The sequence below is a fragment of the Megascapheus bottae genome, chromosome 6, assembly GCF_031878675.1.
Source record: "Megascapheus bottae isolate mThoBot1 chromosome 6, mThoBot2.hap1, whole genome shotgun sequence".
Classification (NCBI taxonomy): domain Eukaryota; kingdom Metazoa; phylum Chordata; class Mammalia; order Rodentia; family Geomyidae; genus Megascapheus; species Megascapheus bottae.
The window spans coordinates 60,826,031-60,839,942 of NC_143514.1; the positions used below are offsets into that span (position 1 = coordinate 60,826,031).

The window sequence follows — 13,912 nt, forward strand, 5'->3', positions numbered from 1 at the left end:
TCTCTCTCTCTCTCTCTCTCTCTCTCTCTCTCTCTCTCTCTCTCTCTCTCACACACACACACACACACACACACACACACACACACACACACACAAGGCTTGGGTACTATCCTTGAGCTCTTTTTGCTCAAGGCTAGCACTCTTCCACCTGTGTCACAGCTCCACTTCTGATTTTTCATGGACTTTCCTGCCCAGGCTGTCTTTGAACTGCAGTCCTCAGATCTCAGCCTCTTGAGTAGCTAGGATTGCAGGTGTGAGTCACCAGCAACTAGTAAAATTCTATTTTTATACTTAGGACAGAGGCACTCACTGGTAGAGAATTGTGACTGCTACTGTGCATAGTGTAAGTTCTAAGTAGCCTGGGCCCAAGATATGTTCCTTAAAACACCTGACATTCACTGAGCACTTACTATATATGACAGGCACCATCCTCTTACATGGACTCTTCCTTCCTTCCTCCCTCCCTCCCTCCCTCCCTTCCTCCCTTCCTCCCTTCCTCCCTCCCTCCTTCTCTCTTTCCCTCCTTCCTTGGGCTCAGGGATTGAGCACTGTCCTTGGACTTTCTCAAGGCTAGCACTCTACCACTTGAGCCTCAGCACCACTTCCGGCTTTTTGCTATGTATGTGGGGTACCGAGGAATTGAACCCGGGTCTTCATGCATGCTAGGCAAGCACTCTACCACTAGGCCAAACTCCCGGCCCTGCCTCTTTCTTTTTTTGCAGGTGGAGTTTAAACTTGGAGTTTCTTACTTGCTTCATTTCCTTTTGCTTGATTGGTATTCTACCACTTTAACCATACCTCCAGCCCAGCTTTTTACTGGTTATTTTGGAGATGGACTCTTAGACTTTTCTGTGCTGGCTGGCCTTAATCTGTGGTTTATTTACTTAAAAATTTTTCTTCCTAGACACACTATTACAGTATATTTGGTCTGTATTCCAATGCCCCCTACATAGCACAAATTAGCTGGTCAGGATAATTTGTCTTGTCAAGATTTTAAAGAAGCCCTTCAGCACCAATGAACAATCCCTACACTAAATGTAGCTAGATTCATCCTTCTTTACCCATTCCCAGGCTGTAGTGATCTACACAGATAAAGCCTTCTGTAGCCTTGGTTAGTATGTATGTAGCAGTCATGATAGCAAACACTCACCTGGCATTTATTCAGTGTTAGGAACTGTTTTAAGGGCCTTATATGTCACCTTCAGCAAAAATTTATTGAACTGTTGTTATTTATGGTTCTGGTAGCTAAATATGTTAAATTTTGCTTAAGTTGGTACTTGAATAAATAACAAAATTTATGTTTCTATGTCTTCTTCCTTTTTTTTTGTGCCAGTCTTGTGGCATGAACTCAGGATCTGGGCTTTGTCCTTGAACTTTTTTACTCAAAACTAAGATTCTACCACTTGAGCCACTTCTGGCTTTTTGGTGGTTAATTTGAGATAAGAGTCTCACGGGCTTTCCTGGCTGGGCTGGCTTCAAACTACAATACTCATATCTCAGCTTCCTGAGTAATTAGGATTACAGATGTGAGCTACTGGTGCCTGGCTCTATTTCCTTTCTTTTCTTTTTTTCTTTTTTTTGGAAGGGGGCGGGTAATTACGTGGAATCGAGATAGAGAAGTAGAATTATCAAAGCAAAGGATTTGAAGATGTGTACACATGCTTGATATAGAATCTGAATTCAAGGCCTTGAGTGCTTATTTGGTTTGTTTGTTTTTTTCCTCAAAGCAGACACTACTATTTCAATCATAGCTCCACTTCTGACTTTTTCTTTGGGTGAGAGGGGTGCTGTCCCTGAGCTCTTCAGCTTAAGGCTACTGCCCTAACCTTAAGCCAAGCCCCACTTCCCATTTTTTTTTCCTTAGGGCTGGCTTTGAACCTTGATCCTCAGATCTCAGCCTGCTGAGTAGTTAGGATTATAGGCCTGAGCCACCACACCTAGGCTACTTCTGACTTTTTGATGGTTAATTGGAGGTAAAAGAGTAGGACTTATCTCCCTGGGTTTGGCTTTGCATCTGGGAGTCTCAGATTTCAGCGTTCTGAGTAGCTAGGATTATAAGCATGAGCCATTGGCTCCTGGTCTGAAAGGTTTAAAGTCCTGTTAGATAAGGCACAGGGTTCCAGAAAGAGTATTGTTCTGTGTAAGTTCCAATTTACACTGTGCCACTATCTAGCTTGACAAATTATAAATGATGGCAGCTTTATTTTTCTCACTTGAACATGAATGAATCATAGTAGTTTATCTTCAAAGTCCCTTTCTGGTCTATGATTCTGAGGCTAGTATCCAGATCAATACACCATGCGAATAACAGCACACACATTCATAAGTTCTCTCTGTGGTGTTTTAGTAAATAAGCTTACCTGTGGTCTCTTCTAGTATTCTGATTCAGGTGCTTTTGTGTGTGAATGTCTAGCCTTAACTTACATTCACTTATTTTGCTATCAAGGACTCACCCAATTAATATAAAAATGCTTCTATTTTTCCAGGCACAACAAGTCTAAGTCTGAAATCACTGACATGGTTCGCTCTTCCACTATCACAGTATCAGACAAGGCTCATATTTTATCAGTACAAAAGTTTGGACTGAGAGAAACAATTGTGAAGTCACATCTACTACAGAAAGAAGAGGAGTACACCTATATCCAGAACTTCAGGTAGTTAACCGGGTCTGGACTTCAAGAACTTCCTTCCCATGTCTGGAATTTAAAAGTGAATTGGATACTATAGAATCTCTTATTTCATTTTAAAAAAGAGTGATCCCATTCAGGTTAGTGTTTTGTTATTTATTTATTTATTTATTTATTTATTTATTTTTTGCAGTCCGGGGCTTGAGCTCAGGGCCTGAGCACTGTCCTTGGGCTTTCCTCAAGGCTAGTGTTCTACCCTGAGCCACCACACCACTTCTGGCTTTTTCTATGTATGTGGTACCAAGGAATTGAACCTGGGTCTTCGTGCATGCTAGGCAGGCACTCTACCACTAGGCCAAACTCCCGGCCCATGTTTTGTTATTTTTTTTTGTTGTTGTTGGTCATGGGGCTTGAACTCTGGGTCTGGGCGCTGTCCCTGAGCTCTTCAGCTCAAGGCTAGTGCTCTACCATGTTGAGCCACAGCACCACTTAAGTTTTCTGGAGGTTAATTGGAGATAAGAGTCTCGCAAACTTTAGTGCCCAGGCTGACTACTTAGAATCTTGATCCTCAGATGTCAGCCTCCTGAGTAGCTAGAATTACAGGCATGAGCCACCACACCCGGCTATTTTCAATTTGCTGTCACTATTATTTCATGCTGGTACTAGGATTTGAACTCTAAGATTACGAGTACTAGTCTTGGCTTTTTTTTTTTTTTTTTTTCCAGACCTAGGCTTGAGCTCAGGGCCTGAGCACTGTCCTTGGACTTTCTCAAGGCTAGAGCTCTACCACTTGAGCCTCAGCACCACTTCTGGCTTTTTTCTATATATGTGTACCGAGGAATCGAACCCGGGTCTTCGTGTATGCTAGGCAAGCACTCTACCACTAGGCCAAACTCCTGGCTAGTCTTGGCTTTTTTGCTCAAGGTTGGTGCTCTACCACCCCACATACCTTCACTCGTAGATTTTTTTCCTGGTTACCTGGAATATTAACTTTGAGCAAAAGAGCTCAGGGACAAGTGACCAGACTGGGAGTTCAAGCTCCAAGAATAGAAAAATAAATGCATAAATAATATTAAAAATGTCATTTTGTAGAGACTAAAGCCAAGTAAAATCTTTCCCTTGTCTTCTCCATATTACCTCCAAATCACTGATCAATTCTCTTTGGGGACAGGTTTTTTGTGGGAACGTACAATGTGAATGGACAGTCTCCAAAAGAATGCCTCCGGCCCTGGCTGAGCCATGGTATCCGGGCACCAGATGTGTACTGTGTAGGGTGAGTGTAATTCTCTTTAGGTCATCTGTCCATCCTCAAGAGCACAGAGCTATGATGAAGGGATGGGGACATGAAGTCAAGTCTGCGTGGCTGGTGAGGGAACTGGAAACCGAGCATGTGTTTAATGACAGCTGCTTCTCTGTTTGATGTTCTTCCTAGTAAACAAAAGTTTGGCAAAGTACTATGCTTGACATTTAAATACTAATTTTATTTTGGTTGGTTGTGGGGCTTGACCTCAGGGTCTGAGCACTGTCCCTGAGATCTTCAGCTCAGTGCTAGTATTCTACCACTTTGAGCCACAGTACCACTGCTGGTTTTCTGATCGTTAATTGGAGATAAGTATCTCCAGGACTTTCATGCTTGGGCTGGCTTTGAACCACAATTCTCAGATCTCATCCTCCAGCATAGCTAGGATTACAGGCATGAGCCACTGGCACTGGGCTTTAAATATTAATATTTAATTTTAGTTTATTTTCTGTTAAAATCTGTGCATCTTGAACAGAATTTTTCAGCAAAATTCAGATAAGGAAGATTAGCTAGTCTTTTCTTTCTTTCTTTTTGGTGTTGGAGTATAAACCCAAAGCCTTGGGGCCGGGAGTTTGGCCTAGTGGTTAAAGTGCTTGCCTAGCATGCACAAAGACCCGGGTTCGCTTCCTCGGTACCACATACATAGAAAAAAGCCGGAAGTGGTGCTGAGGCTCAAGTGGTAGAACTCTAGCCTTGAGAAAGTCCAAGGACAGTGCTCAGGCCCTGAGCTCAAGCCCAGGACTGGCAAAAAAAAAAAAAAACCCAAAGCCTTATGTCTATTAGGCAAGGGCTTTAGCACTGAGCTGCACCCTTAGCCCAATCCTTTTTTTTTTTTTTTTTTTTTTGCTAGTTCTGGGGCTTGAACTCAGGGCTTGGGCATTGTCCTTGGGCTTTCTCATGGCTAGCACTTTATCACTTGGGCCGCAGCACCACTTCCAGCTTTTTCTGTGTATGTGGTACTGAAGATTCCAACCCAGAGCTTTGTGCATGCTAAGCAAGCACTCTACCACTAGGCTACGCCCCCAGCCAGCCCATTCATTTTTTTGTGTGTATACTATCTTGCCATCATTATCCTGGGTTCTATTGGTTTGAGAGACTAGGAAAGGAAGTTACATGAAAATTTACTTAGGCTGAGGTTCAAATTCTACTTCTCAATTTGATCCTTGCATGAACCAGGTAGGGATGGTAGGTGTAAAATGGGGATGTATCACTTAGTTCTTTCTTTAGCTCTGAGTATTTATCTTTGTTCCCTCCTGAGGATTTTGTAGTGTAGGTAGGCCTTACAACCAATTTGAAAACTATATTATCAGCATGTTGTCTTTCTCTGCTGTCTAACTGACTATTTCTTCAATAGGTTCCAGGAGCTGGATCTGAGTAAAGAAGCCTTTTTCTTTCATGATACTCCAAAGGAGGAAGAATGGTTTAAAGCTGTGTCTGAGAGTCTTCATCCAGATGCCAAGTATGCAAAGGTCAGGGAAAAGTCAGGGACCTTTTGACTTTGTGCTATAGGTAGAGAAATTCTAAGATAATTATTTCATCCTTTCAGTGACTTTTATTGGAAACTAGTCTTAGTTACCTTGTTCTTAGTTCCATCTCTTCTGTAATAGGCACCTCTGGGTAGGAAAGACTCAGGGTCTGGTCACTTGGGAGCATTTGCTCAGTGAGTCAAATTTTGCATCCCAGCATGCAGGAGTTGTGTTGATTCTCTCAGCCAGCTTTGAGATTACTTTTCCTTGGGGACATTTGTTCTCGTTTACAACTTCTCCTTCATGCCATAACTTGAATGTTTTCTAGGTAAAGCTCATCCGACTGGTTGGGATTATGCTGCTATTATATGTCAAACAGGAACATGCAGCGTATATCTCTGAAGTGGCAGCTGAGACTGTGGGGACAGGAATCATGGGAAGGATGGTGAGTCCTTGGCTGATATGTTCTGCCATTAAAGACCTTTACTCCCCAAATTTTGGCTCAGCTTCCCCTGATGGCAGTACTACATGAGTCCTAGTTTGAGGGGGGATCAGTGTCGCCTTAAGCAGGGCTAAACAGACTAGAGATCATCTGGTAGTAAAGTGTGAGCTTGTTCTAGTGGCTCTGGTTAGTTCTGACAGTTTCATGAACAGTAGTGAAGAATCTGTGTTGGGTTATCAGGAAAAAAACGAAGAATGCTCACAGCAGATTTGCAAGATCCTTCCTTTTTCTTTTTTTCTTTTTCTTTTTTTTTTTTTTTTTTGCCACGGGGCCATGGGTGCTGTCCCTGAGATTTTTTCATTGAAGACTGTTATTCTACCACCACTTTGAGCCACAGCATCGCTTCCAGTTTTCTGGTGGTTAATTGGAGAAAAAAGTCTCATGGACTTTACTGCCTGGGCTAGCTTTAAAATATGATCCTCGCCTCTCAGCCTCCTGAGAAGCTAGAATTACAGGTGTAAGCCACTAGTACCTGGTGAGCTGGCTTGTCTGTGATAGGAGAAAAGAGCAGCAAATTGAGAGAACCAGGCTCTGGTCTAGGCTTTCAGTGCTAGGTTTTTCAATCGTTCTGCCATTGTGAATTTTTTTTTTTTTTTTTTTGCCAGCCTGGGGCTTGAACTCAGGTTCTGGGCACTGTCCTTGGGCTTTTTTCCTCAAGGCTAGTGCTCTGCTACTTGAGCTACAGCACCACTTCCAGCTTTTCTATGTATGTGGTACCAAGGAATCAAACCCGGGTCTTCATGCATGCTAGGCAAGCACTCTACCACTAGGCCAAACTCCTGGCCCTAGTAACCCTAGATTGATATGTTTATCTGTGAAAAATAAACTCATAAAGCTATTAGTAAGATTAAGGCAAAATATTTGGAAAGTTTCTGGGTTTATGACATAATTAAGTTGTGTGTTGGATTTTTGTTGTTGTTGTTCCTTTAATAGGGTAACAAAGGTGGCGTGGCGATCAGGTTCCAGTTACACAATACCAGTATCTGTGTTGTGAATTCGCACCTGGCAGCCCACACAGAAGAGTATGAGAGGAGGAACCAAGACTATAAAGACATTTGTTCTCGGATGCAGTTTTGTCAGGTTGATCCAAGTCTTCCTCCTCTAACCATCAGCAAGCACGAGTGAGTCTATGTATGTGATGTGTGCAGTTATGGGAGAGGGTGTTAGCTGTCAGCTTTCTTGGCAGTTCTTAGTTTCCTAACTTTACCATCTGGTAGAATCATTTTCAAGCATTATTTTTCCTTGGGAGAATATAAAATTTATTTTAATATGAATCTGCCTGGATCTAACATTATGAGAAAGATAGCCAAAAAACAAAAACAAACAAGAAACCCAAGCATCTCAACCTAGTTTTTAGTAATATGTTTTAGGAGTTTCTGTATATTCTTTCTGGAGCACATGAGAGTTGGACAGTACCTGCTTGCCACCACTTGGTCTTTTTCTCTTCTTCATTCTGCTTTACAAAGCTATGATTGCAACTGCGTAGAGCATCTTATACTTGTATTCATCCTCTTTATTTCATTTATGGCTAAACCTTGCTATTTGTCTGAATGAAAAGCCTTTGAACTTTAGGCTTTGTGGTAATAGTTGAAGCTGATGTCATTTCTTTTATGAAGAGGAGGAAGCAAGCCACTGGGACCATGGTGCTTGCTAGAGGATAAACAGTACCCCCTTCTGTCCTGCTGCAGTGGAGCTGTCTCTGGCTTATTGGTGTTCTGGAGGCCAGCAGGATGACTTTTCTTCTCGAAGGTCCCTCGCTGGGAGCATCTCTCACAGCTGAGTTTCTGTAATCTAGTGAATCTGGTTGTGAGGTTGTGTGTCAGTTTGTGTGCTTTTAGCCTGTGGATGCATTGTTGGGAGGGTGTATACTGCTGCTCACATTTTCCAATGATATGAATGTTGGCTTCAAATAGCAGTATTGGACTTTCTTTTTTTCCCCAGTCCTGGGGCTAGAACTCAGGGCTTGGGCATTGTCCTTGGACAATTTTTGCTTAAGGCTTGCACTCTGCCACTTGTGCTACATCGCCACTTCCAGCCTTTTCTGTGTATTTGGCTCTGAGGAATGGAACCCAGGGCTTTATCCATGCTAAGTGAGCACCCTGTCACTAGACTATGCTCCCAGTCCCTAGTATTGGACTTCTTGAGATGTGTGATATTATCAGAGACCCTTGAGTTTGCTTTTACCCAAAGCAGCAGGTTTAACAAACTACCTGTTGTGACTGCTCAGGAGCTCAGAGTGAACAACCAATGATAGGATAGTAGTTTAAATCCAGGCTCCACTACAAAAGTTATCCTTTTATAGGAATTACGACTGGAGACTGAGATTATGTTTTGTGAAGTAGAATGTGTGTAGTGCAGCAGAGGCTTTATGGTATTATCTGGTTTGGGATTCTTGAAAGATCATCATCACTTGATTATTTTTGCCTTTTCCCAGCAATAACAAATTATTTTTTGCTGTCAGATTCCTTCATTCATGTATGTGAGCACGTGTGTGCATGCATGCATGAATGTGTGTGTATGTGTGTGAGAGACAGACAGACACACAGAGAGATTAAATCTTACTATATATATGACCTAGGCTAGCTTCAAATACACTATGAAGTCCCCAGGCTGGCCTTGAACTTGAGATTTCCCTGGTTTGGTCTCCCAAGATCATAGGTATGTGCTACCATGTCTAGCATTGCTTTGAGATCTTATTAGATTATTTTCCCAATCAAACAAGAACAAAATAGTCAAGAAGAATTCAACACTGTTTATAATGATCTTGGGCCAAGGTAATTGTAAGTAAGCAGCATTTTTGACATGACACTAAGTGGGATGGCAAGAGAAAAAATTTTGGAACAGCCACGCCCCTACCCAGCTTCCAAAAGCCTGAACCTTGGAGGCCTTCTGTCTGACGCACCCTAGCTGGAAAGGATGGGTTTAAGTCCCTCCTAAACCCTGTTACCTTTGTGCTCTGTCCTCACAGCGTGATCTTGTGGCTGGGGGACCTCAACTACAGGATAGAAGAGCTGGATGTGGAAAAAGTGAAAAAGCTCATCGAAGAGAAGGCCTTTCAAACCCTGTATGCATATGATCAGGTACAGATAGTCACCCGTGTCCTCTCGGGGCAGCTGTTTCCACTGTGAGGCCTGGCTTCTTAGCTCTCAACTTCCTTCTCAACTTGGGAGCTTTCTGAGGATCTGATGTTGTCCAGTAGTTTCTTCTTTTCCTCTGCTTTTCTCTCTTTAGTAGTGGTTCCTCCATTGGTTCTTTCTTTGAGGCACCTTGTTGCCTTTGAAAGCAAGAACATGTTCTTACTTATTCACTCCAGAAATCTGAAATAGAGAATAATGGGTCACAACTTTAATAAAGAAACTACATGTTACCTTTAAGGGGATTTAATAATTCTTCTTGGGACGAACTCCTGCTCCCCACATCCGTTTCCTCATGGATAAGCCGAAAATCTCATTCTTGGTGCGTCTCTTCATTTCTGTAGCATGCTATTCTCTTCCAGCATTTCAGATTAGCCATTTCATTTCACAGGACATGAGAAGCCTCTTCTTTCTCACCATACTCTTATTATTCCTTTCAATACATTTGAATCCTGTTCTAGTGGTCAAAGTTGTTCGGAATGTAAAAGTCTCTTTTCTTTCTTGGTTTGAACTCTCATTTAATAACCTTAGCATTGTCATTTGTTTATCATTTTTTTATTCTCTTTCATTTTCTTCATTTCTATCATTTTCTATCATTCTCCTCATTTTAATAACCTTAGCATTGTCATTTTTCTATCATTTTCTTTCCCTGTGCAGATTAACTGAAGGAGAATCTTAATTTTGCTTTCTTGTTTAAAATATAATTTTGTTATTATCAAAATATTGTCAGGTAATAAGTATTTCTGTTTTGGATAATGTCAACCCTTCCTTTGCTTTCCCCATTTCCCTGTTCTGTCCCTGCCCACAAGTTCTGTTTCATAAGTTCATTTCTTTATTGGTTCATTTCTCTTTAGTTATTTTTCATGGTAAATTGGTTTTCTTCTACTCAGTTCCTATATCAGCATTATCCCAGTCTGTTCCATATCTGTGCCTAGGACTGAGGCATTCTGATAACTGTTCTGCTGTGTACCTCAACTTGCCTTCGTTTCTGGTCCTTCCTGAAATACTAGCTTCCTACTTTGCACATTATCTGCTTTCCTTTTTTTTTTTTTTTGCGGTCATGGGCCTTGAACTCTGGACTTAGGCTCTGTCCTGGAGCTCTTCAGCTCAAGACTACCGCCCTACCCCTTGAGCCACAATGCCACTTCCTTCCCTGTGGTTTTAACATCTCTATCTGTTCAGAGACATCTTCTTCCATTCATAACTTTTTTTTTTCTTAATGGCCATTCCTAGGGCTTGAACCCAGAGCCTGAGTACTCTCTCTGAGCTTTTTTGGTCAAGGTTAGCACTGTGCTGTACCACTTGAGCCACAGCTCCACTTCCAGCTTTTTTTTTGTGGGGGGGTCTGTTGTGGGACTTGAACTCTGGGCGTTGTCCCTGAGCTCTTCAACTCAAGGCTACTGCACTACCTATTGGGCCACAACACCACTTCCAGTTTTCTGATGGTTAATTGGAGATAAGAGTCTCACAGACATTTTAGTGCCTGGGCTGACCTTGAACCATGATCCTCAGATCTCAACCTCCTGAGTAGCTTAGGGTTTACAGGCATGAGCCACTGCGCCTGGCTCACTTCCAACTTTTTCTGTGTATGTGGTACGGAAGAATTGAACCATGGTCTTTGTGCGTCTTAGGCAAACACTCGACCAGTAGGACAAATTCCTGGCCCCCTTTTTTAAACTGTTTAATTGGATTTAAGAGTCTTTTGCAGTTTCTTCCATGCTGGCTTCAAATCATGATCCTTAGATCTCAGCCTTCTGAATAGCTTGGATTATAGGCATGAGCTACTGACACCCATTACATTTATACCTAATTACTTGACCTAGGGCCTGAGCACTGTTCTTGGGCTTTCTCAAGACTAGAATTCTACCATTTGAACCATAGCACCACTTCCAGCTTTTTCTATGTGTGTGGTACTGAGGAATCAAACCTGGGTCTTTGTGCATGCTGGGCAAGCACCCTACCACTAGGCCAAACTCCCAGCCCCCCTACCTATGGTTTTTATCTCTTGCTGGGTGTGACTTGAGTGGGGCCCTTAAGAATTAGTGCAACAGGATATTATTACTTTCAAAATGTGTTAGACACTATTTTTAATGTTGGTAGTTACTTTTTCTAATGAACCAATAAGGTAGGTTTTATTATAAACTCCAAATTCACAGATGTGCAAATCAAGGCAGAGAACTGCCTCTAGTTCACATAACACAATTGAAGAGCACAGTTCTTTCTGTATATATGTGAAGCAACTATGCTGGATGGATGTTTGATACTTGGAACTGAGAAAGTATGTTGAAAGTATGCTGTTAGGAACATCTCAGTGAGATGATATGAAGGCTTTTAGCTGCAGATTTAAGTGCCTTAAAGGCAGGCATAATACATACTTGTATTAACACATGGGATGCTAAGGCAGGATAATTTCAGTCCAAGGCCAGCCTGGACTACATAGTAAGACTTTGACTCAGAAGAAATAAGCGGTGAGGGGAAGGGAGCCTTAAAAATGATTCACCAGGGGCCAGGTGTTTGGCTTAGTGGTAGAGTGCTTGCCTAGCATGCACAAAGACCCAGGTTCAATTCCTCATACATAGAAATACCACATACATAGAAAAAGCCAGAACTGGTGCTGTAGCTCAAGTGGCAGAATGCTAGCTTTGAGGAAAAAGCCTAAGGACAGTGCTTAGGCCCTGAGGTCAAGCCCCAGGACTGGCATACACACACACACAAATGATTCACTAGGCCAGCATGGTATTTCATGCCTGTAATCCTAGTACAAAGCTGAGGCAGGAAGATCAAGAGTTTGGGTCTAGCATGGGCTATATAATAGAACCCTGTTTTAAAATCCAAGGGAAACTCCAGGTATAATGTCTCATACCTGCAGTTGTAGCTGCTTGAAAAGTAGAGAAGATTAGGATGATTCTTGGTCCAGGCTGGCTAGGCATGAACACAAGACCTTATTTGAAAAATAACAGAAGCAGAATGGGCTGGAATATGTAGCTCAAGTGGCATGGTTTTCAAACTGGTTTTCTTCATTAATTCAAGCTTTGCCTTTTTTGTTTGTGTATTTGGTGATGCTGGGGATTGACTTCAGGACCTCAAACTTGCTAGGTGGGCACTTGACCTCTTGAGCCATGCTTCTGACCCCTTTTTATATTGGTTATTTTTGAAGTAGTATCTCACTTTATGCCTGGGTTGGCCTAGGCTGTGATCCTCTTTGTGCTTCCCTATGTGGTTGGAGATGCAGGCACATACAACTCACCCAGCCATTGCTTGAGATGGAATTTTATGAGCTTTTACACTTGGTCTGACTTTAAGTCATGTTTCGCTGATCTCTGCCACTCAAGTAGCAACCTTTTTCTTTTCTCTTCCATCCTTTTATATAGCTGAAAATTCAAGTGGCTGCGAAGACTGTCTTTGAAGGCTTCACCGAGGGTGAACTCACTTTCCAGCCTACCTACAAATATGACACTGGCTCTGATGACTGGGACACCAGGTAGGTGAGAGGTCAAAGGTGGCTCCAGAGGGTTGAACAAATGGAAACCTAGGAGTTCTGGGAAGCAGTGCCCTCATGGACTTGAAAAACATAATTTTCCTGTGACTTTCCTTGTGTTTTTCACTCTGGTCAAGCATTTCCACATTTATAGAAAGGAATTCTAGGAAATGATTTATCAGTTATCAACTCACTAAGCAGCCTGCCTTCCCACAGATTTTCTGTTGACAGCTTTAGGCTTTTTTTCTATAATAGGTCAGCTGTGCTTACAGTAGTTCCACCTAACTTATCTTATATTTAGTTATTATACACGTGATACTATTCTTTTTTTGTGGGTCTTGGGGCTTGAACTCAGGGCCTGGATGTTGTCCCTGAGCTCTTCAGCTCAAAGCTACCGCCCTACCCCTGAAGCCACAGCCCCATTTCCCATTTTCTAGAGGTTAATTGGAGATAGGAGTCTCAGGTCCTTTTGTGCCCAGGCTGGCTTTGAACCTTGATCCTCAGATCTCAGCCTCCTGAGTAGCTAGGATAACAGGCGTGAGCCCCTGTGCCCAGCTTGATTCTATTAGTATTAGTGTATTTATTACTGTATGCCACACACTATTTGGAATATTTTCTTTATATTATTCAAACCTCTATAACCTATTAGAGCAGGTATGATTTTTTTAAAAAGAAATTATGGGCATATATTACATTGTACATAATAAGGGGTTTTCATCATGACATTTCCATACATGCACATAATGTACTTTGTTCATATCTCTCTCTCTCTCTCTCTCTCTCTCTCTCTCTCTCTCTCTCTCTCTCTCTCTCCTCTCTCTCTCTCTCTCTCTCTCTCTCTCTCTCTCTCTCTCTCTCTCTCTCTCTCTCTCTCGCTCGCTCGCTCGCCTAGGAACTGAGCCTTGTGCTTAAGGCCAGTGGTTTACCTGTTGAGCCATAGTTTCACTTCTGGCTTTTTGGTGGTTAATTGGTGATAAGTTTCACAGACTTTCCTGCCTGAGCTTATTTTGAACTGCTATCCTCAGATCTCAGTCTCCTGAGTAACTAGGATTACAGACGTAAACTACCAGCACCTGGTTTATTCTCTCATTTTATGAGATTGGAGACAAAGGCATAGAAAGATCAAAGAGGCACCTAAACAGGCAAGTGGTAGAAAGTCAGAATTTGACCTCAAGCACTAGGAATTCAGAGCCTGTTCCTTACTGTCTTCTTACTGTTCTTACTCTCATACAGTTTTTATTATCTCCTAATCCTCACAGGTGTGTAGAGAACAGAGAGATGACTGTCTTAATTCCCATTTCCTACACAAGAAGCAGGAAATGTTCTTTTTCTATTTCTCCTTACTTTAGTCCTGTTACTAAAATGAATCCTTGCTGACATTTTTTTTTATGGGTCATGGGGCTTG

General features: G+C 42.1%; 1 protein-coding gene across 3 annotated transcripts in view; it reads left to right on the top strand.

Moving 5' to 3' along the window:
- Inpp5b (inositol polyphosphate-5-phosphatase B) overlaps window positions 1–13,912 on the top strand; it is a 64,096-nt gene that overhangs the window by 35,287 nt on the left and 14,897 nt on the right. For all 3 annotated transcript variants that reach the window (XM_090335185.1, XM_090335184.1, XM_090335182.1), the window contains 7 exons: window positions 2,487–2,654; window positions 3,799–3,900; window positions 5,282–5,396; window positions 5,722–5,838; window positions 6,829–7,016; window positions 8,864–8,975; window positions 12,401–12,510. In XM_090335185.1, the coding sequence (XP_090191311.1) occupies window positions 2,487–2,654; window positions 3,799–3,900; window positions 5,282–5,396; window positions 5,722–5,838; window positions 6,829–7,016; window positions 8,864–8,975; window positions 12,401–12,510 (912 nt within the window). The remainder of the gene's footprint in view (window positions 1–2,486; window positions 2,655–3,798; window positions 3,901–5,281; window positions 5,397–5,721; window positions 5,839–6,828; window positions 7,017–8,863; window positions 8,976–12,400; window positions 12,511–13,912) is intronic.